General features: G+C 39.9%; 1 protein-coding gene across 1 annotated transcript; it reads right to left on the reverse strand.

The window, feature by feature from the left end:
- Positions 1 to 761: 761 nt before the first annotated feature.
- Positions 762 to 17,822, reverse strand: HHLA1 (HHLA1 neighbor of OC90). Its single transcript, XM_065630037.1, has 15 exons — positions 17,747 to 17,822; positions 16,207 to 16,266; positions 15,031 to 15,111; positions 14,492 to 14,575; positions 14,318 to 14,398; positions 12,814 to 12,897; positions 12,190 to 12,246; positions 11,999 to 12,082; positions 11,125 to 11,217; positions 9,714 to 9,911; positions 8,956 to 9,027; positions 8,589 to 8,657; positions 1,434 to 1,590; positions 1,012 to 1,094; positions 762 to 805 (listed from the first exon to the last, which is right to left on the reverse strand). Exons 1-15 carry the CDS (start codon positions 17,820 to 17,822, stop codon positions 762 to 764), a joined length of 1,323 nt encoding a protein of 440 aa, XP_065486109.1.
- Positions 17,823 to 23,067: the final 5,245 nt, after the last annotated feature.

Genomic DNA, 23,067 nt, shown 5'->3' on the forward strand with positions numbered 1-23,067 from the left:
TCAGGTCTCCCCTCAGCCTCCTGTTCTCCAGGCTGAACAGCCCCAGTTTCCTCAGCTGCTCCTCATCAGACTTGTGCTCCAGACCCTTCACCAGTTTTGTTGCCCTTCTCTGCTCTATCTCCAGCACCTCAATGTCTTTCTTGTAGTGAGAGGCTCAAAACTGAACACAGGATTATTTCCTTTTTTTAGAACTGGTTTTTAATTCACCAGAGGTGCATAGAAGGAGAGGCATGAATCTCGATGAGCTCACTACAAATATATCACAGAGTGAGAGTACAAGAGGTGTGAACATTTCCTTGGTTGAGATGAATTGCTGAAGTAATGATAGACTCTCCTTAACTGGAATAACGGATAATCTCCCTGTGTCTAAAACCAGCTAAAAATCCCTCTTGTTTTCAGTATTTCAGGTTATTTTTAAATTATTTTGTATTTGTTCATTTTGATTACTTAATTGTAAATCAAACTAGAATACAATATTTACATTCACTAGCCAATCATATAAATATCCTTTATATAATACAATTTTAAAGCTTTTCAATACTTTTATTGCAGTTACACCACTTGTATAAAATGCATCTGTTTTTACACATTTTTACAATGCCATGGACGAAGACACATTTCTAGGTTAACATCTGGTTAGTAGATTATCTTGTTACAAATATTTGCATTTAACACATTGTATCCTCATCTTTACACTGAGAAATGAAAGTCAACTAACACTGTCACCAGTCTTCCAATTTACAGTAAAATTCTTCAGTGATCTAGATGGCTGTACAGATGTTTTTAAGGCATTTTTGTTTTAATGCTGCAAGAACACAAGAAAACTTCAGTTAGAAGAGGTTTTATGAGAAAAATATAAATGAAGGTTAGGTAAGTTTTTTTAATCCCTTAAAAAATCCTTATCAGATGAAATAGCTATCTGATGAAAGGCAATACGTACTCTGTGGGGAAGTAAAATTTTTTATTAAAGTTTCATAATAAGGTATGTAGAAATAGGGAAAATATACTTACTGTGAGAATAAGCAACTCTTTTGACTCTTTCACAGACATAACTTGCATTTTTCAAGAACCAGGAATAGTATTCAATGCAGTACCTAAAGATGTAGTTAAAGTTAGGAGAGTAGTAGCTTGTTATCTTTCATAAGCATAGCTATGTGCATATCATACAGCCAATATTGAATATAGAAACAAAAAGCTAGATGATGATCTCACTTATGTCGTTAGATATTTGGAAAAATTCAGTTGAATTGTAATCACTCTGTTTGAGTACTGGAAACCAGGTCAGGTGTTGATCTCTGCCCTGGTGACCCATTTGGGTCTGTCATTAGTCACAGACCCAAAAACAAGTGCTGCTGATTGAAAATTGTCATTTGAAAAAGCCCGATGGAGTATTTTAAGCAGAGAGAGAGAGAGAAACTTGTGCCAGATTTTACCTCATGGTTTCCTTTCTGGAATGTCTTCTTTGACCAACACAGAGGCACAGCTGGAAAAACCTGCACAGCTCCATCACACACGGACTGATCTTTTGCATGATAAGGGTGACAGGAGGCGAGGTCACACGGGACTCTTTGAGGATCACCTGTGGACACCCTACGAAAAAATACGACTCTGAACTAGTTCAAACACTTGTCCCATTAAATTTCTTACAATGCCTTATCTGAGCTATGGGAAACATGCAGATTAATAAGCTCGTGTAGGTATCTTAAAATGAAATTTGAATGAGGCAGATAATTGAAAAGAAAACAACACACAGCCTGGCGGTTGGTTCAGTGAAAGGACAATTATTCTGTTAAATTTATTATTATTTATCATCATTGGTTAGTTACTTAAACCCGTATTGCTTTTATTTGTCACAAATGTAAGAAACAACTCTAAAAATGTAATTTATTTATTGTTACCTTTTTAGGTGGAAGATCAGTTACCACTGAAGCATCAATTTTCCACAGTGCAAAGCAGCAAGACAAAGGACAGTGCTGTATCTTTATTATATTTGATATTTTATTTATGCATATGCTACTTTAATGCAAAAGTCACTTCCAGTTCTGCATGCTTCCCTACACCCACCATCTGAATCTGCATCCTAGATTAAATACGCCTGAGCTAAAAAACAGACTCCTACTGCTCTCTCTTTTTTTAGCCTTATTAACAAAACAAAGATGATTTATGAACAGGTTATGGCTTTCTCTCTGTCCATCTCTCTCTCTGTCATTTTTCCCCTTCTTCCTTCTAGTGACTTGAATAATCATTTAATTTCAGCTCAGTTTTTAGAGATGAATAAAGATCACCTGGATAAATACATTCCTACAGGTTTCATGAAAACTGACAAGTAACTGGAGGAGAAAAGGTCAATTTTTGCCTGCACTGACAGGAAGGTAGGAATAATTTCTCCATTTTACTATTTGTTTGCCAGGAGCCAGCTGCCTAATCAGTGCTTTTTCCTTCAAGTGATCACCATTATATTATTTTAACTTAAGAAAAATGCAGGGAAATTGTGTGCCTGGGTATAGACTCACACTCTTGAGCTAACTAAGAGGAAAATATCTAGTTTATTCTATTCATTGAATCTTCTGCAGTCAGTAGCGAGAGACAAACATTTGCACACCAAACATTTCATCCTGCCTGGGAATGCAGCTGTGCCAGGCTGCAGAAAAAGCAATACTTCAGAACAGGTGATGGCAGCTTATAACAGAATCCTGAATTGTTATATGGTTTTTTGGTGTCAAATACAATCTCCAGACTCCCTTTCTGTTATAGAAAAGGGAAAAGAAGGCAAGGTGAACATGGGGGAATCTGAGAAAAGGTAAGGCAGAATTGAAGCTGTTTCAGTTTTTCAGGGCTTTTCTTCATTATAAAAACCTAACATTTGCTATAGTCTTGTCTTCTCCAAACCATTACATGTCACACAGCATCCTGCATATTACCTAACGGTTGTGTTACAATCGATCAGAATCAAAGGACTCGCTAGAAAAAAAAAAGCACAATATTTAAGGTATGTTAAAAGGTTATCTGGGCATGGCTAAAATAGGTGTGTAACCACCTCTTCTTTGCATATTTAATAATCATGCTCTGAAGAGGAGATGCTCTGTGTGAGGGCACAATTTGGATCACTGCAGTGCAGCTACTACCTCTGCAAGGCATCACATCCAACCCTGGGGAGCTGCATGCACGCCCATCGTGTTGTCCCCTGCACACAGAAATCCCTCCAAAGGGATGCCTCCCCTACGCCACCACTCCAAAAAACAAGGGACATGCCTGAAAACGTGACATTTAGGGCTCTGAAAAGATAACCAAGGGCCTCAATGTGAGAGGGCAACATTTTGCATGATGCAGGTGGTCCCCTCACATGCACCTTTTGGGGTGGAAGGGCCCAAATGTGCAGAGCAAAAGCGGCTGCAGTGTGACTGTCGACTGGCTTTTCCATTTGTGTAACTGGTAACAGGCTTTGGCCATGTGGAGATAAGCTGCTTTCCCTGCAGAGTATAATCCCCTTAAAAAGTGTAATTGAATTTCCAGGTTCACGTGTCTCACGTGCTTCATAGTTTTGGGCCAGCTTATGTTATGTGATAAGAGAGGTTAGAGAGGTTAAATTTGGACTAATTAAGTCCTGCTGAAATAAGCTGGAATCTGCCTAGTGCTGACAAGAAGTTTAATATAAAATGGCATTCATGGGGAGGAGGAAAATAAAGGCACTGCCAACCTGAGAGAGATCACTATGAAACTATTTCTCTTCTGCCAGCACTTGCCCAAGGTAGCAGGAGTCATGGAGGAGGAACGGGCAGACACTCACAGCTCCCAAACTCATGGGCCCTTCTTAAAACCGGTTGTGTCAAAAGCCCTACACAAATATCAGGCATAACCAGTCAGGGATGGGCAAGAGGGAGACCTATTTCTCGTAATCTTAGCAGCTTTGCATAAATGTCAGTAGGCTTTGACCACTTAATCGCATTTCATAGAATCATAGAATCATTTTGGTTGGAAGAGACCCTCAAGGTCATTGAGTCCAACCATAACTTAGCTCTGGCACTAAACCATGTCTCTAAGAACCTTGTCTAAACTCCTTTTAAACACCTCCAGGGATGGTGACTCCACCACTGCCCAGGGCAGCCTGTTCCAATGCCTGACAACCCTTTCTGTGAAGAATTTTTTCCTAATATCCAATCTAAATCTCCCCTGATGCAACTTGAGGCCCTTTCCCCTTGTCCTGTCACTTGCATTTAACGCACGTTGGGTTTTTTTCCACTTGTTGGCAATTAAAAATGAATGATTTCTTGCTTTAATAGACAGTCTTCATGTTAATAACCAGACATCAAAGCATACGGCAATGAAGTTTTAATATAATTTGTCCATGAAAAGGGATGTTGGGTTCGCTGTGAATAACTAAAACTTGCTAAAGTTGACCCTCCAATGAATCTCAGTCTCCACTAAAGTGGGTCCTCGTTATCCTGTCTAACAGGTGTTAAATGCTTTACTCAAGCTGTGCATTTTGCCAGCAGAAAATCAGCTTTATCTAAATGTAAATGGAATTACTGCATTTTAAATTTGGATTCATCTATGCGGGAAAGAGAAGTCAAATTAAAAAGCTGAAGGTTAAACAAATTATTTTGGTTTTCATTTTTGACAATCAATTTTAAATTAATGCTGCATTTACATACTACTGCATTTATTTAATGCTAAGATTCTCTTTCAATTAATGTTCTATTTAATTTTATTTTGTATCTCTACTGTGAAGTGTGGGGTTTTTTTTTCATTCAATTCGTAAGTTCCTACAGATTTGGATAGAAATTCAAAAAGGAATTAAAAGTGGAAATTATTTCAGAACTTTCTTGTCTAAGAATTTTTTTTTCCTAAGAAACAGAGTCAGTCAAAACAGGCCAGAAAAGGCAAGAATCACAGCTCCCTGTGCAGAGCTTTTCTCTTGTCTGTTTGAAATTACCACATTACTGTCACGGGTAGATAAGGGACCAGTTCTTGCTGCCGTAAACAACCCTTTCCATTATTAACTCAATATCACATCTCTCTGACACTGAGCTTAAATTTTGCTGCCAGTGAAACGCAATGTTATGGCTACTCTGAATAACTCAGAGTTACAATAACCCTTCCTGCAGGCTCTAATATGTACACTTGTATATTTTATCAGTTGACATCCACTTTTGTGATTCTTGGAATAATGTCTCTGTCTTCAGAGATTTGTGGATGCCCTTCATTGCTTTGTGACACCACTATTTCTTTTTTTTCCCCAAATGCATGCTTGATTTATGCAGGTGGACAGCCTCATGGTTTCTGATACAGAGGCTTTTAGTGACTCTCCATTCCCTGATGTCATTGAAATCCATGTTTCTCATCCTTTTCAAAACCGGCTGGTTCCCAGTCCTAGGTTCTCCAGGCTCTGTAGTGTTGCTCACCAGACAGCAACTGGCACATTAACAAACTCTGGACTGTGCACACCACACGTCCAGTTACACACTCCAGCAACTTACTATTTACTGGCTGTTATTTAATCCTCAAGTCAAACTTACCCAAAGCAAACAAGACATGCAGAGGACTTCAGTTCTGTGCAGAATTTTTGATGAACGAGAATTACCATAGTATGTTCCTTTGCTCCCAATCAAGAAGACCTAGTTCATCTTGAATTCTTATCTTCACACCACCAAGATTGTCAAGTAGTCAAACTATATTCATGTGACATGGTATTGGCTCATTTTCATCATGCAACTAATGTTTGTGATGGGGGATAAGATGAGGACTCTGGTATTTTGGGCTCTTTAAACAGAAGTAAAATGAGAGAAAGATCAAAAAATTATATTTGACTTCCTATCTCCATGGTTTGAAAAGCCTCTTATATCAAGAACTGCTCCTTGACTCAGCACCAGCAGGTCTTTTCCTTGCAAACATGTCTCCATAGATAGTTTTTTTACTGCAGTATTCTCAGGCATTCTCTGGCCTCCCAGGCAATATCTTCCTCCACATCTTCCTTGACACTGCTTTTCTGCAGGACTTGTGTTTGTACGATCACTTGATGCTGTTGTCAAACTTTGCTTTTCATGGTCAGTATTTTTAACTCTGATGATGACATTTTTTACTTCTGAAAATGGATGCCCCACTGAGTTGTATGCTCTCAAATGTTTTCTTTTGTAATAGTATGAGAAAAAAAAAAAGGAAAGAAAGGAAAGAGGAAAGAGGAAAGAAGCAAAGGAAAAGGAAGGGAAAAGGAAAAGGAAAAGGAAAAGGAAAAGGAAAAAGAAAGGAAGAAAAGGCAACCCAGCATATGCTGATAAACTCAGCCAACCAAAACAGGACCACGAACTATGAAAAACCTGATCAGAATCATCAAAAGCTACAAAAAGTAACAGCACAGGATCCTTCTTAGTTTTGGTTTGCTCCAAGAGGCAACAACAGCAAAATGAAAGGAAAAAGCAAATTACACCAAAGAGGTAAGATACTAGTGCTCAACTACTATGTGATTATTCCCAGTGACACAAAAATTGAAAATTTGTGAAAGAACCTTTCTCTCTGAATCAAATATGTTTACCCTCCCTTCCCCAAAAAAACTTTACAGACAAGTAAATTTGTGTTGGAATTCAGCAACAAACCAAGAGAAGTCAGTACTCAAAATATCATTAGAAATCAAGAGATTAGCAGGGAATCCAGGCCAGAATTTTTATTTTAAGCCTCCAAGTAATCCCAAAATGGAGACATGAGGGTTGCTTGTGTGGAGCCGGGGAGCGCTGGATCAGCTCCACAAGCAGAGAAGGATCACAAAGCCACAGTGTTCCTTCCTGCAAAAACCTGCTGGTGATGCTCAGTTTTTCATTTTGCCTCTCCTGTTTTGACAGGATAACTATCAGCAGCAGTTTTATCTTAGATTTATTAGGAATCCCTCTCAAAGACCCACAATGTCTTTTGACAATACCAGAATAGTGCAGTTTATTTTTCTATGTTTCCTACTAATCTGTTACAAATCATATAGTCACCATTTCTCTTTGTTCTTACCTACCATCTTTCAGAATTTGTAGTCCTTTATTTGCTCATATTATCTTTTTTTAAATTTTTTTATTATTATTATTAATTCCTAGATGTCCAAGAGGACCTTTGAAAAAGTATTATTTGGCTGGTATTTTAATTCTTTGGGCTCATCTGGTTTTACCTATAATATCAGATCCAAAATATACTGAAGACCCCTGAAATTTAGTCTGATATATTATCTTTGCACTACCCAACCTCTATGCTTCTCTTAGACAGTCACCACACAAGCAGTTGAGGGACAGATTTCCAAAATTCCCTCTGATGCTCCTCACCACTCAGTAAGACTTCTGTTCCCACTCATTTGTGGTAGCAGCAGAGTCAACTTCAATGGAGGCACCAAGAACAACCTCTTTCCAGAGAGTCCCATAAGCTCATAGTTCCTTACAACTCTAAGAAGTCAAACTGGCAGGACATAGTCCTAATGCCAGAAAACCTTGGAATCGAACCACCTGCTTATTCTGGTAAAGTGGGGACCATTTTTTTCCTTTCTAGTCTTGAGCTGAGAACGTGCATTTCTCCAGCTTCATGCACTATAGGAGTTTTCACGCTGACCTCAGTGGTAGCTCCCAAATTTCTCTTCCTAAAGAGATTATGCTACACCAAAGAGAAGATAATCACAACCCTGGTCTGGAATACAGCCACACAGGTTTTGTCTGGATCTCAGGACAGGCAGTCTGGATTTTCCCTTCGTGTATAACAGCAATATGAAATCATAATAATACTGATGTGCTTTCCATATGAGTATCAAAGCTGGAACATATACACTAGCATATCCCTCAAACTTATTTCCTTTGCTACCAGGTTAATAGGGAGGATGATGGTATCCATGATGATGGTATCTGGAGCTGAACTATGTCATCTTCCATTCTCAAGACTGGGATGTGTGGCTGAGGTTTATTCTTATTGTACCGCTGAGCTCTGCTCCCACTCTGCACGTGGGAGTCTAGGGAGCCTGAACTCAGACACACACACATGCTCATCATCCAGAGTAGGTGCTGGACTCTCCCAGAGTTCAGACTTCCCTCCTGGCATCGAATCGGGTCCAGTTTTTCAAAGCATGATACTTTTAAGTGGAGTGGCACATCATCTTATATTAACTCTTAATTTCTACCTCTTTATTTGGGTGCTTAAAAGGAAGAAATGAGCTTTCCTGAAAATCTAGTTGATAATGATCCTTCTTTAGCTGAGGATGAAGTTTGCATTATTGTAAATTCTGGGCAATTCTGGAGGTTTCATGTGGTATGGACTGACTTAATAATTTTATTTGTACCAATAGGATGATATAAAGCATGATATTTTCTTTTGGAATAAATAAATTTTAAGGTTCTTCAATAATAAATTCACATGTTAATTTCATCACCCCAGTATAATTTATATTTTGAATATGTAATTGTGAATGATTTGCAAACAACTATGATCACAGCCCATTCTACATTTTGGGCATTTCACATAAAGAAGATATCACGTAAATTAAACATACATTTTGTTTCTGCATGGTAGTATCTGCATATTGATATACTTTCAAACATACTACTATTTTTGCTGCATGAGGTGTGACTACTTACTGGTAGCTGAGTACAGTTTCAGTGTCACACCAGGCCTGTAAGGTGGCGTGGACAGTACTGAAGCCAAATCTGAAGGAGGGAAAAGAATAAAACTTTCCTTGACATTTAAAAAAAAAATTGAAAATTGATTGAAAGAATAACAGATAAAAAAAGGCTAGAGTCACAGACTACAAATAAACACATAAACTTTGATGAATAAATATATTCACAGTCACCTATTTATATATAATATATATAAAAATATAATTAATATATTAATAATATTAATATATATTAATATATATTATATAATATATATTTATATATAATTTTCTATTTCATAAATGTTTCAGCTGACATGGTTGTTATTATCCCAGATCAGTCTCACCTGGCTCTGTTTGCATCAGTTTGATGGTTTCTGGAGGAGACAGTGTCTGCATCCAAAATTCATACACATCAGCTACAGGGACAGAAAGGCATATGCTTTGTGTCATTCAGGGTATTTGTTATTTGTCTGCCCACTGAGAACTGCCATATGTGAGACAGCTCAACAGCCAGAGTCCTCACCCCGTACTTCCAGTGGCATATAAAAATGTCAAGATGAAAAGGGAAGCACAAAATCTGTACTTTGCTAGATCTTGAAAAGTTTAAGGGCTAGGGAGAGGAAGGATTGAAAGAAGTTATGTTTAGTGGAGACCACGAGAAGCAGCTCTATATTGCTTTTCCACAGGTCTGCTCACCAAATTTGGAGCAAAATGTGAGGGAAGACCTGAGTGGCAGAGGTGTCTGTGAGGAGAAAGATTTTCCCCAAAGGGTAAGAAACTATGGGTACATCCCTGGAGGTGTTTAAAAGATGTATAGGTGAGGCTCTTAGGGACATGGTTTAGTGCTAGATTTAGGTTATGGTTGGACTCGGTGATCTTAAGGGTCTCTTCCAACCAAAATTATTCTATGATTCTAAACTACAGATGGACCCTATAACCAATTTTAGCACTTCTACAATAAAGCACTCAGCTCACTTGTGACCCAGAGTAGGTCTCCTTGAAGGGCCTCCCAACCTTAACATCAGAGGTGTGGTTTCAGCTCTTGGCCAAACCCCACCACTAGCGAGGTAAAATGGGGGTTAGTCCTCCCCAGCATACTCACCAGGGCTGGGCTGTGGGGCTGGAGATGGGATCGAGATGTCGCCAGCAGTCAGAGGGGGTCCAACTGTCCCTCGTGGTCTGGGAGCATCCACATGTGGTGTTGGCAACCCCGAACCTTTTGCTCCAACCGTCTTTGGCCATGGTGGGAACCATGTGGTGGGGTTTTCCTTCCCTTTCTGGGCAAGAGGGACCCTGGTAGCTGGAGAAGCAGGAGAGACAGAGGGAGGGCACCAGCAACAACACGTTGTGGATACCAGTGCCCCATGGCAGCAGTAAGCTAACACACTGGCGGACAACAATAATCTAAATATCTATATAATACGTATCAATAATATCTAAAATGCACCCAGAAAATCTCTTCTGCTCCTTGAATGCTTCCCCTGGCAGGCGAGCAGCCACCTTGCCTTTTCATTTTAAAAATTATGTTTGTGGGTTTTTTTCTTTCCAGAAAAACATGGGGAGTGTCAATAAAGTGTGAAATTTTAATTGAGAACATTTCAATGTGCAAGTTTTCATAAACAGAAAAAGCAACTGTCAAATGTTCCTTCCAAGTGTATGGTTTTTTTCCTTTTTTTTCTTTTTCCGTTCACATAAATTCTAAACTGCTTCACTACAGAGAAAAGAAATGAAAACTCTTGTCTGTCTGAAGAGGGGGAGGCAGGTACTGGAGGGCAGATGCTAGAATTTGAGAACTGATGACATTTTGTGTCAGGAATGACACTTGGGGCTGGATGAGGTACCAAAGGTTGGTATGCAGTTGAGCAAAATAAAAGAGCTTAATAAAAGACAGCAGACTGACTAGGGAAAATATTGAAATTTTGCTGTAGACAGATGCAGCTGTAGTGATGAGAATGTATGAGGTAAAATTCTCTATTTCTCTTTGCTCCAACTATAATACATGGAACCGAGTGTGAAGATTGCTTTTCTGCTTTCAAAAATGAGGCAGACTAGCACATTTCTATCTTGTAGCCTTGCGGCAAAGCTAAATGCACTGAAGCTTATGGAATGTTAAGGTACTTATAATTAAACATCGTATGAAGTCAGAGAAAAGAAAATGAAAAATTTATAATAAGAAAGGGGATGAAACAATTTGAACAATCTTTTTCTTGGTTTAAAACAACAAGCTCTTTTTTTGTTTGGTTTATTTTGTTTATTTTTTTTTTACTCTCTACCTCCTTAGTAAACTTCCTTTTTTCTTATAAAATAGTAAAAAAAGAGGTCTTTTTACAATAATTTTCCTATCCTCCAGCTATTCAGTGCATTACTGACCTGCTCTGCTGTTTAGGACAAACTTTTATCTTACTCTGTGACTATAGTTCAACATTACAGTGCAGTGCAGTAAACATACATAATCATTTGTATAGATATTAATCAAGAAGAATATAAATTTGTGTCTGACAATACTTGCTCACTTTTAAATGTCCACACATGTTCTGCTGATGGATCCACCATTTTGTTTGGGTCTTCCTGTAATTTTGTGAAACTTGAAATAATGGAGTCTACATCTTCGAGGTATGAGAAGATGAGGTTAGTATGCTGACTATCCATTGCGTATAGTATAATAAAAAGGAAAGAAATCAGGTTCTGGTATAATTGAAACAGCTGTTGTCTTTTTTAACTAGAGTCATTTTTGGCAGAGTCTTTAAATGATTTTTTTTTTTTTTTTTTAAACAAAGGACAAGCATCCTACAGCTTTCAGCGCAGGGAAACTTGCCACTGATTTCACTGTCTGCCTGTTTGAATCAAGCACTGAAAATGAGAAATAGTCATAGGCAACAATAAGAGACGAGCATCTGAAGTGCAACTCAACCTGGCAAAGTAGTTCTGGGTGCAGGAGCCACTCAGCACACTGGCTGAATTTATTCAACTCCTTTCTAAAGGCGACTAATGTAAAGGTAGGAGATAATTTGTGCTGAGATTTAAGGGAGGTGCTCATTTACATTAAAACCATCAGGGAGCCTCCTCAGTCCAGTGCTGAATTCTGTAAAAGCTCTAATCCAAGGAGGTTTTGTTCATTCCTCCACTACAAGACCTTGTAGCTAATAACTTAAAAGCTTGTAAATTTTCCTTATATTTATAATATAAATATTATATTACACTTATAAGTATATAACATTGTTATATTTTAATGGTAATAAAATATATAATAATATGCAATAATAAAAATATAAGATAATATTTTAAAATATTTTTATGTTATTGAGATGGCGTTTTCATTGCAAGTGCTACCTGGAGGTGGTTTTCATTGTTGTTGCTGTTTCCTTTTATTCTCCTGGATGTACTTACCCAGGTCAGATGTGTTACTAGAAAATGTGTAATTAACAACAGGAGACTTCTCCATCATTTCCCAAAAGTCAGACAGATTTCGCCCTGCAAATAGAAATGCTTACAAATATCAATAAAGGCTTGTTTCTAGTACAAATCATCATGAGAATAAATAGGGCAATATTTTGGGACATAATGCTTTCAACATTTACCTGTCTGCCCTGTCATCACACAGATGTAGATACAGTCTGAATCATTGCTCTGACGCACTGAAAAGCAAAAAAATGTAAACCAGATAATTGTTACCAGTTTTTATTATATGATGTTATCTTAAATAGTTGAAAACACAAACATAAATGCTATGTGGCTGCTACAACTGGCCAAGTATTTTCCTTCTGATCTCATTTTTGACAAAAATCTTGAACCAGCACCAAATACATATGCTTATGTTTCCAGGGGAAAGGCTTCTACCTAATTAAAATTCTAAATTACAAGCATTTTTACATGGAAAAAAAAATTCAGACAATAGAGTACATAATTATTCTTTGGGGATCATAATTCCCCAAAATACCAGTATTTAGTAATAATTCACCAGGCTTTCAAAGAAAACATAGCTGCTCACAGAAACATGTATGTCTCTGTATTATATATATACGCATTGTATATGTATCTTGTTTCTCCAAGGAGACTTTATTTACAAACGCAGTCCATGCTTTGCAAGGAAAATGCTGCTGATTAAGAGCAATAGGCTTTTCTACTCATTTCATTGCTTGTTTCCATGCCAGGAATAAATCAGACAAATAAAACAATGAAAAATTTTAAGGGGAAATGCAAACCTGAGAGAATAGAAGTGGATTTGAAAATTTCGGTGAGATAACTTGTGGAGTTTCCAATAATATCAACGAGTAAAGCTGTAAAATCTAGGCAACAAAATAGACAAAGTTTATGATTGAAAACACATATTCTACCATCTATGCTGAGGAAAAAAATCATTTTATATGTCATCATATTTTGGATATAAGCTTGTATGTGACAATGCTTAAAATATATAGAAGTTTAAAAGTTTTGCTGAATGAGAGTGGACATAGGAAGCCACTGAAATACTCTGCAGAAGTATATTTCAAAGGTGATATCCAAAGTAATACCAATGTGCCTGAAAGTAAACTTAAATGGAGTTTATCTGTTCAAGAGAACAATTTAAAGTAACATACTACTTAGTGCAGGCAAAGCCTGCAAGCTTTGGTTCTCTTTCTGCATTTAAGCAGACTATCTGCCATATAAGACCTTCCAGGAGGTACCTGATTGTCTTCTCTGAGCTCTACTTCAGACATACTGATATGTTGTTTTCAGCTCAAAAAATGGCTAGTGGTGGTGATGTTAAGACTTTTTCATAACAGGTTCTAACAGTATCAGGCCACTGTTTTCACTTAGGAACAACAGACAAGAGCCCTGTGTTGGGCCTTCAGTTTCTGCTACTTCTGAGGACGGTCTAATCACCAAGATCTTCTGGATTTGGGACAGAAAAACTAAAGTTGCTCTATTATCCTCCAAGGCATACTGGGTCATCATGCAATAAAGCTTGTGAGGTGTGTGAGTCCAGAAAAAAAACCATGAAAGCCATTGTGGTTCATGTGTGTGGTCATCACACACAGCTTAGAAGGTGTGGGTTCTGGTCCTGAGCTGCTGAGCTACTCTTGATATCTTACATTAACCAGCCATAGAACCCGAGTGCTCAGGTCCATCCTTGAATATTAAATACTGTGAGATCAAGGATGTGAATAAGGATTAGAGAATCACAGAATGGTTGGGGCTGGAAGGGACCTCTGAAGATCATCTAGTCCAACCCATTATAGGTGAAGGATTTGCCCAACAGCATTTTACAGCTCTGCAAAGATGTTAATCCTTCTTTTCACTTGTCTTGGACTTGTTGAAGTTACGGGAGTCTACTGGTGCAGAGAAGCCCTTGTTCATCTCCCGTGTGTTATCATAGGAGAGTGAAAGTGGCCAAAGTGATGTACCGTTGCCAGGTTGTCTCTCCCACACTGCTCTTTGCACTCTGAGGAGGAAAGGGAGGTCTTTTCTTTGGGCAAACCGTGCTGTTCACTTGACTAATGGTTCCATCCCATACTGGCCACCTGGGTGCACCTGCTTGAGCCCGAGTTCATCGAGTCTCCTCCAAGGTTCAGAGCAGCCACTCGTGGTGAGCAATGGCTGTTGACCTCAGTGTGGCAATGCTGCTCCGAAGGATGGACTCTGGAGAATCCAGGCTACAGCTTGCAGCTCCAGGGGAAATAGTTCATCTTAAGCACATGTAATTGCCAACCTCTCTTGTGTACTCACCTGTCAAGTCATTTGTCACGTTGTTCAAACAGTAGCAGTGCATAGGGAACTTGCCAGGGTCAACATTTTTCACATTAGAAACTGCAAGGAGAGATGGAGAAAAATCAGTATCTTGATGCACAGGCTATGTGAAAGAAAATGCTCCTGCGTGGAGCAAAGTACCAAGACACTCACTGTTATAAATGGTGACTGACACTTTGTGGAAGGCAAATGAGCTGTAAGATGTGACGCTCAGCAAAGAGAAGAGCTTTTTGGTACCTGCAGAAACATGTGCCCATGCTATTAGTTGTTGGAACAAATTATGAGAACAGCATGTTTTGACTTTGCCCGTTTAATTTCTAAAAGACTCCCGAAGTGCTGATACTATACAGCTGACCAAGCCCCAATTCCTTCTCATTTCCACTGAGGGAAGGATCATTTGTATTTTTTTTTTTTAATTCAAACCTACACTGGATTATAAAGTGCTATCTAAAGGCATCTCATAAGTAATTAGGTTGTGTCTATATATAAACACACACTAATTTCTAAATTCTTTGGGGCAGACAACTATCTGTATTATTAATGCACAAGGGTATCTTGCTCCTAGAATAAATTCTGGAGGCAGACAGCAGACAGCATGCATTTATGGCTTCTCCTGCTAACACTGTTAGTCCTTTATCTCACTGACCACCGGGCTGACAGTCTGTGTGACCTGCCAGGCCTTTTCTCATTACCTCTGAGCGCAGTGTTCAGCATACTGTTCACCAGCTCTGTCAGGTTGATAGCAGACAGATCCACAGACTTTGCAGGCAGTTCTGAAAAAGAGAAGGGCTCTGAGCAGCTGGCTGCAAGGAAATGGCCATAAATCCACTGCTTATACATGGCAAAAAGCTTCCAGAAGGGGGAAAACAAAATGAACAGATTATGTATTGGAGTGCACTGATAAACCTGTGGTGAACAAATAAGTATTCCAAGGGTGCAGAGAGGGGTCTGGAAAATAACGAGATAAAGTGAGCAATGCAATGGTAGGCCAAAATTTAGATCAGGCTCTATGTCACCCTTTCCCTTGAGCATGCCCTCGAGCAAGGCTGCCAGGGAGCTGCAGCCAGCCCTGACGTTTTAGTGCCCTCTCGTGCTATGCAATGTGCATTTACCGACAAAATTGCAGCAAATGTCTCTTTGCAGATCACAGAGGAGAAAGTACCTGTGTAATGTTCCTCCTTCCCCAATAATACATAGAATTGGGATGAAAGTGCGGAGTTTTTTTCAGCTACCTTGATGGCTATACTGCTATGACAGAGTAAATTCACTGCAGCTGAATTGCACTTTTAATTTTAACATATCTTCTTTCTGATGACATTGCTTATTTGTTTTTTACCAAGCCAAAATTTCCAAATATTTTTTCTTGCTTCCGTCCCACAAAGTCATGCAGAAGCAGAGCAGTGTGGTATCTCTGTGTGTGTCAAGAAGAAGGTCTGTATGTGTATGACAGAGAGAAAAAATGGAGTGGGACAAAAAAAGAAGCACAGAAAGCCGAGATGAGAACAAAATTGAATTCGGGGAGAAATACAGTTTTCCAGTGACATCAGAATTATGTTTAACCAATTCAAAGCCAAGCTATACCCCAGAGCTAGAAAAGGGAAAACAAAAGGGAATGGAGATTTGTGAAGTAGATAATTGAAAAAAAGAAAACAACATTTTAGATTCCTGGAAGGATGGAGGTTAAACTGCCCGCCCAGGGACCTGGGTAAGCCCTGTGCTGAGCGAGGAACCCTTGCAGCACGTGGTGGGTTGGGGCTCAAAGGCTCTGCAGGAGAAGGTCCCATCTGCCACCGCCTCCGTGTCCAGCACAACACCTCCCACTTCCATTGACAGCCCCACACAGGGTCTCCTGACATGCTCCTTGTTACCTGCCATAGCCAGCACTGCCACTTGCTTCTCTTTCTTGTTTTCTCTTCTTATGCATGAAGCTGCGAAGTGAAGAAAGAGACTGAGAAAGAGTTTTCGTTGCTGAGCTACCAAACAACTCTCTGTTGAGCTTGCCACCCGGGTTACTTTGCTGCTGTCGTTCTTTTTAGCTCAGAAACCAATGGACATCAGCACTGCTAAGCAGGCCACTGAGTATTCATGACAGCAGCTGATCAAACACCTAAGCATAAGGATGTCCTAAAGGACTTGCCAGGTCCTTTAACTGGCAGCTAAGGAAAGAAAACAGATTAAATATCAGAGCTTACCCCCTTAACTCAAGCATCAAAAGAAAATAAAATAGTAGCAAACTGTTGTAGAGGCCTGCATTAGGCTTGCACACAAGACTGACTGCAAGGTACATGGTATAATAAGGACAAATCTACACAAATCTTCACAGGCTGTGAGCATGTTCGTTATCCAGAGCAGTCGTTCACTTGAGTTCTCTTCTCCAGGGCTGTGCTGGGGGAGGAATGAACTGGAGCTGGGCTCAGGAGATGGGACTTCATTTCTGGGTTTCCCTTGTGACTAATAAGGACAAGACGCAGAATAGTGATTTAGACATCACAGGAGAAGTTGAAGTGGAGAAGTTTGGTTCTTGGCCTCCCTATCTCTTCATTAGAGAGCTGAGTGCCTCCAAAGAGTAATCCGTAAGACTCCCCAAATGAGCCAGTGGTAGCAAAGGCTAAACTCTCCTATCTCTCTGAATCTTCAGCTTCTTGATCCACCCAAGCTTCCCAGAAAGGAGTACTCTCCTTGGAGCTGGGGTGAGGAGGGTTTATCCCCATGGTGTTAATGTCCCACTCCGTGTTACAACCTAATGGGCAGAGCTCTCACTGGGGAGTAAGAAACCTGCGCTTGGTTTCCTCTTCAGCAAGAGGAAATCTGTAGGTCTGGAAGAAGCAGATGAAAGACGAGATGTGACTGCATGGTCTGGTTGCTTGTACTTAAACTGATGAAAACCAAGTGTTTGCCCTTATTCGTACAAAAATCTATGCCTTGTATAAAAGGCAACCCTGGATACATTTCTCTTTATCATGAGAATTTATACATTTGCTCTTTACATATATATAAAAGAAAAATTCCCTAAAGAGAAAACATGGTAAAAGGCCTGTAAATAGTGACTCTTCATTCAGTGCTAGTCAGCTGTATTAACAACGTTCACTTAGTATGAGCTAAATTCAGATAGACAATCTAGGTGGCAGGAGCTCTTCTAACCCTTCTCTTTCTTTCCATATAAACCCTTCTGACTCCATATACACCCTTCTGACTCCATATACATGCCGTGGGAGCCAAGAGCAGAGCTTTACCACCATCTGGTCTGCCCTGCTGCATGACACCAGCCCTGGAGCTCCAGCCCATCAGCTTTGCTTATGCAGGGAAAAGGAAACAAGCCTGAAACGGATGTGGGAATGGGGCTATGGGAGCAAGTGGGAAAGAGACACGTGGGTTATTCCCTGGGGAGCACCAAAGCATTGTCCTCACCTGTGTTGCAAACCAGAAAGAGACACAGAAATCCCAGGCTCATCTTCACTGGCACATGCCAGCAGAACCACTGCATTGTGGACTCCGACTTCCAGCAGTTTAGGCTGCTCTAGGAGGAAGAAATACTGTTTTGGTGGTGTTAAAGTTTGCAGTATTGTGCAATTTTGTCCAACCCCTGTCCCAGAATGATGTGACCAGGAGAAAAATATTAACTCTCTGGGATGCTGAGAAAATATTGGTGGTGTAAATGGCAAAGAATCAGAAATTACACGATTGGTATTTTCTATGTATGTGTGTATGTCGTGAGTTTAGTATGTACTCTTGATTCTTCAGTTCTATGTAACTGTGTCTATGGTGGGACTTCGTATGGTCATCAACACAATCCTCTTCTCTGGCAGGACAACCAACAGTAAGACAAGGGGTAATGGGTTCAAGCTGGAACACAAGAGGTTCCACTTAAATTTGAGAAGAAACTTCTTCTCAGTGAGGGTGACAGACACTGGAACAGGCTGCCCAGGGAGGTTGTGGAGTCTTCTTCTCTGGAGACATTCAAAACCTGCCTGGACACCTTCCTGTGTAACCTCATCTGGGTGTTCCTGCTCCGGTGGGGGGATTGGACTGGATGATCTTTCGAGGTCCCTTCCAATCCCTAACATTCTGTGATTCTGTGATTCTGTGACCTGTGCCCAAAGGACACCAACACATCAGATGCCTGAAACCTTTCTGTTGAAACAAGATAAAATTTGCTTACGTTCAATTTTAGACGAGATATCAAGAGAGCTCCATTTTCTGCAGAGGTGTTGCTTGCCCGGTCATCCCTAGCTAGTCTTGTATTTCTATAGTTAATTATTGTCCTGGAGCTGTTTCCTGTGCTGTCTCACCTGGCTGCTTGGGAGGGATTAATGGTGTTCTGCCTTCCAGACAATGAGCTGCTTTCCAGGTTTCAAGGACTTAATTAGACATGGCTAGAAAAAAAGAAGGCAAATCCTTGCTTCTTTACATGCTCCCCCCTGTTTTTGTAAAATCAGAACATACCAAATAGCTGTGTAGTTGTCAGAAAATGAAGGGATGTATGAAAAATAGCAAAAAAAAGTTCAAAAATATTTTCTCATATCCTCTTGGAGTAGCTAATCTTGTGAGTACACAGCAAACCATTATTTTGAAGATAATACTGTTTGATTACCAAACCATTATCATGTTTAAAATCTTTCTCATATTTAAATCACTAGAGATTTAACACATTCTGATAACAGCTAATTTGTACTTAGCAATTCTAAAGAGTTCCTTGGGATCATGAAATGATACCAAGCATTTCTGTGTTTGAAATGTCTGAATTTGCTTGTCTGTTGAGCCAAAAGCATTAAAGTATCAGCTCTGCTGATTCAAACAAAGCCCTGAGAAGTTTTTTAGTCCATCTGCCTAGTCTTTTTTACTCGACCCCAAGCCTATACTCATCCATGGTTTCTGCACAGCATGTGCAGAAGAGCAAGGCTGAGGCAGAGAGAAAACCATGGCCAAATCTCACCCCCCAGACTTCATCCTCCATCACCTTTCTGGGAGCTGGACTAATTATGGATGAACACAGTCTAGTGTCCCAAGGACTAGCCTGGCATCAAACATCCTAAGCTTGGCTATCCTTGCAACAATATTTGGGGTCTGACCAACAGCTAGACTCCAGACCCTGAATGTAATTGCATGAGAATCAGAGGGCCTGACACCTAGGCAATGTTATCCCTGCTTTCACTGTCTGGTATTATGAAGCTTTCTGGGAGCTGGAACAACTTTTTCTATGGATCCGTGGAGTCTGTAGTTAGTGGAGACTGTAGCATGGTAGCTCAAGCCAGTTCACATTTCGATGCATTGGAAGCAGTGGTGATGTAATCTGCACTGAAGTAAGTATAAAAGTAATCCATGCTTCTGGATTCTGCTCAATTTTTCTTTTTTTTTCTTTTTTTCCTCTTTGGTTTGACCGGATGTAATGGAGAGGAATCAGTGAAAGATTCTCCTCAGTGGTGCTGAATATGAAGAACTGGTGCTTTGCAAAGGCGCAGGGAGGTGGCTGTTGGGGAGAGCAGGCTCTGGGACCAGTTGAGGTTGTGGAATGGGTTGATCATGTCAAGGGGAAGGTTGTAATTACATGTGTTTTGGAGCAGGCAGGCTATAGTGGCCGGTACACCCAGTTCATTAATTGTCTTGTCAAGGGGAAACTGTTGGGTTGTGTGTTTGACTGAGGTGGGGTGCTTTGTTGTTGTTTTAATAGAATTTCATGAATTTTTATTCCTGTACTATGAGAAGTGACTGCCTCCTTAGCTCTGGAAGATCTATGTTAGAATGAGCCGTGCTTCATGAGGACAGTTCAGCATTTATGGGCCACAGACCTTCTCCTGAGCGTGTTCTTCATGACCTGTTCCTAGCACACAAGGTGTGATCAGGCTGCACAGCCAGTTCTGCCTCTGTGTGCGCCAGCCCAAGAGACACCAACACGAAACATGGCCAACAGCACTGCTGCCACCAGACTGTCCCTGTGACACAAGGCTGGTCGGCTGGAGAGACTCTGCAGCCCAGACTGGCAAAAGGGCCCAAACCTCTGGCTCTCATGAGGATTTTGGTTGCATGGCAAGTCAAAGATCCAGACCTAGGAGGTGGGAGAAGAGGGCACCCCCTACATCATTTTCAGTCTGCCCCTGCAGATCGATTGGCATTGCTTGTGCCAGAGCAGGGAGACTTGATTTCCAGGACCTGCTGCTTTGAGGAATGTGGGCTCTCCTGGTTCACCAGTGACTAACACTTGGACTAATACCAAAAGAGTTGTTGTACATAAGAGTATTTCACAGACTGATGTGCAAGCACAGTTGTTCTACAAATGTTCACAAGTAAAAGGGTTGATAGACTGTAGATAATTTCCCGTCAGGGATCTTTGTTACTATTTAAACTGGCCCAGAGGTGTTCATTATGGCAGGATGGGGAAAATAATCTGACAAAGGACTTCGTCCAGCATGCTGGGGTGGGGGCTAGACAGAGAGCACATTCCCAACAGAGAGAGAAGGTGTGATAAGACTGACGAAATGAAGGAGCTGTTTTACCAAAGCACCTTAGGGGAGGGAGAGAGACAGAAGAAAGAAAATAGCTGTAAAAGCAGGAACAAAACAGAAAGAGAGTGAGATACAAAGCTGTGCTTGGAAACATCCCATGCACATTGAGAGATGCTTTCTCACTCACCTGAATTTGCAGCTCCCTGCTGTCCTCCCCGCTGGGCTGCTCCTCCAGACTAACCAACACACGCAGTTTTCTCTGCATATGATGCTGACTTGCAGCAGGGATTCAGAGCAGTTATTAGCGTGGCGATAACACCCCTCGTTTAATCTAGGTGTGATTACAGGCTACAGACTCAGTCAAGCCAAACATGTAATGATCGGAACAACATGCAAACATAACCTGGAAGGATGGATCATAATAGGCCATATCTCGTTCTACTTCTAACAAAGAAATATTAAATAATATTGACATAAAATAATGGAAAATCTTCCATTCATGGGAGGGCTTGTTTTGTGTGAATGTCAGATCTAGCACTGGGGTGTCATCTGGTCAGGACAAGCTGCTTAAAAAGAAACCTCAATACTAAGAACATCGACCCTAGGCAGGACTGCCCTTACTTGTCAATAGGTAGAGACTGATTTAAATTCAAAACATTAGATTTTAGCTGTTTTCCAAAATCTTTTCCCAGCATTACCTCTCTAAACATTAATGCTGTACAATTAAATTTCAAAGCCATCTGTAACAAATGCTCCTAGAACTGCTGCCTGAAATATCCTATCTCTCAACAATGTAGATATTAGTAATAATAACTCTTATGATACATGCCATGTTTCTGTTACTCTGGTTAACTGACATCTAAATTTTATCTATCAATCAGAGACAAGTCATTATTACTTTGTAACTATATCTCTTTTATTAGCCAGCATAAGTGACGCTACTGTGATAACTAAAATATGTGTCCAGATTGCAAATATGAAATGCTCATTGTACTCGAGCTCAGCATCACTAAAAATTTCCATTTCAAAGCACAGCACAATACATAGGCACTAAGGGCAAAGGTGCCACACAACCACCCCGTAAAGTGACTCTCAGTTAATATTTTCCTTCCAAACATTTATCTGATACAGGCTGCAAGGCAAGCCTTTAGTTACAAGTTCTTCTTCACCTCTACTGGATAAGATGATCCTCCTCTTGTGTTTATTTTAAGCTAAGTGATGTTAGTAGAATTCATTTTACTTTGAACTGTTGATTCAGAGTTTGCTGAACTGCTGAACTGGAGATTTTAATCCAGTTCACATTACCTTTATACCCTCATGAATACTTCTTATTAAATACCTCTTTGTGTTTCTGAATTAACAGGAGTCTTAAACCAACATGTTTAGTAGTTGTGCTTCATTTGAACTAATTTTAATGTGGCAGCTAATCATGAAATTTGAATTCTTTTTGTTTTTCCTATACAGAGCACAATCAGATATTGAATAGTTTTCCTGTGTCTTCATGCTAAACAGAGCAAACCAGAAGTTAAGAAACAAAAGAAATAATTAAAAAAGCAAAGTCCTTGAGTATTAATTTGCTTACCTTCATTCAGTTCCAGCATTTAAAGGTAATCTCTCATTTTAAGCATACCATGATACACCAGGTCTAAAGAAATATTCCATGTTAATATGAAAATATGTCTGTGTTACAATCATATGCCTCACTACACTGCTACAACTACATTTTAAGTTCAGATGTATTGTATGTGAATTTAAGCAATCATGTAATAAAAAAAATCATTTTGTTACATTCCCACAGGACATTAAGAGTACAGTTGAAAAGGTTCCTTCCAAGTACACATGAAACCACTGAGATATGGAATAGTTAATACCATCTTACCTGGTTTCTCTTGAAGAAGATGATTATCTTCAGAGCCTATATGAAACTGGAGGTTATCAGCAGGTCTTAATAATCACTTCGTGAAAGACTTTGAGTAGATAGGCTTGATAATCTTGCTTAAAATCCTGTGAAATTGTTATCCTAATCTCACAAGGGCTAACTAGAGGTAACACAATCATAAGCACATGAAGTGGAAAGGCTCTGTGGCAGGTCAGGTGAGGACTGGAAGTCTCTTTTTGGCAGTAATGACGGAACTGAGGAGCAGAAAGGATTTTTTTCCCTTTTAAAGAGACAGTTCATCTTACTGCAATGAGGCCAATATCACCTTTGATGGCAATAGGTAGGGCAGGTGGAGCTCCTTTGGTAACGTTTTAGCCCATCCTTGGAGAAGAGACTTAAACAAAGGGCAT

This window comes from Caloenas nicobarica, chromosome 2 (assembly GCF_036013445.1).
Source record: "Caloenas nicobarica isolate bCalNic1 chromosome 2, bCalNic1.hap1, whole genome shotgun sequence".
Lineage (NCBI taxonomy): Eukaryota > Metazoa > Chordata > Aves > Columbiformes > Columbidae > Caloenas > Caloenas nicobarica.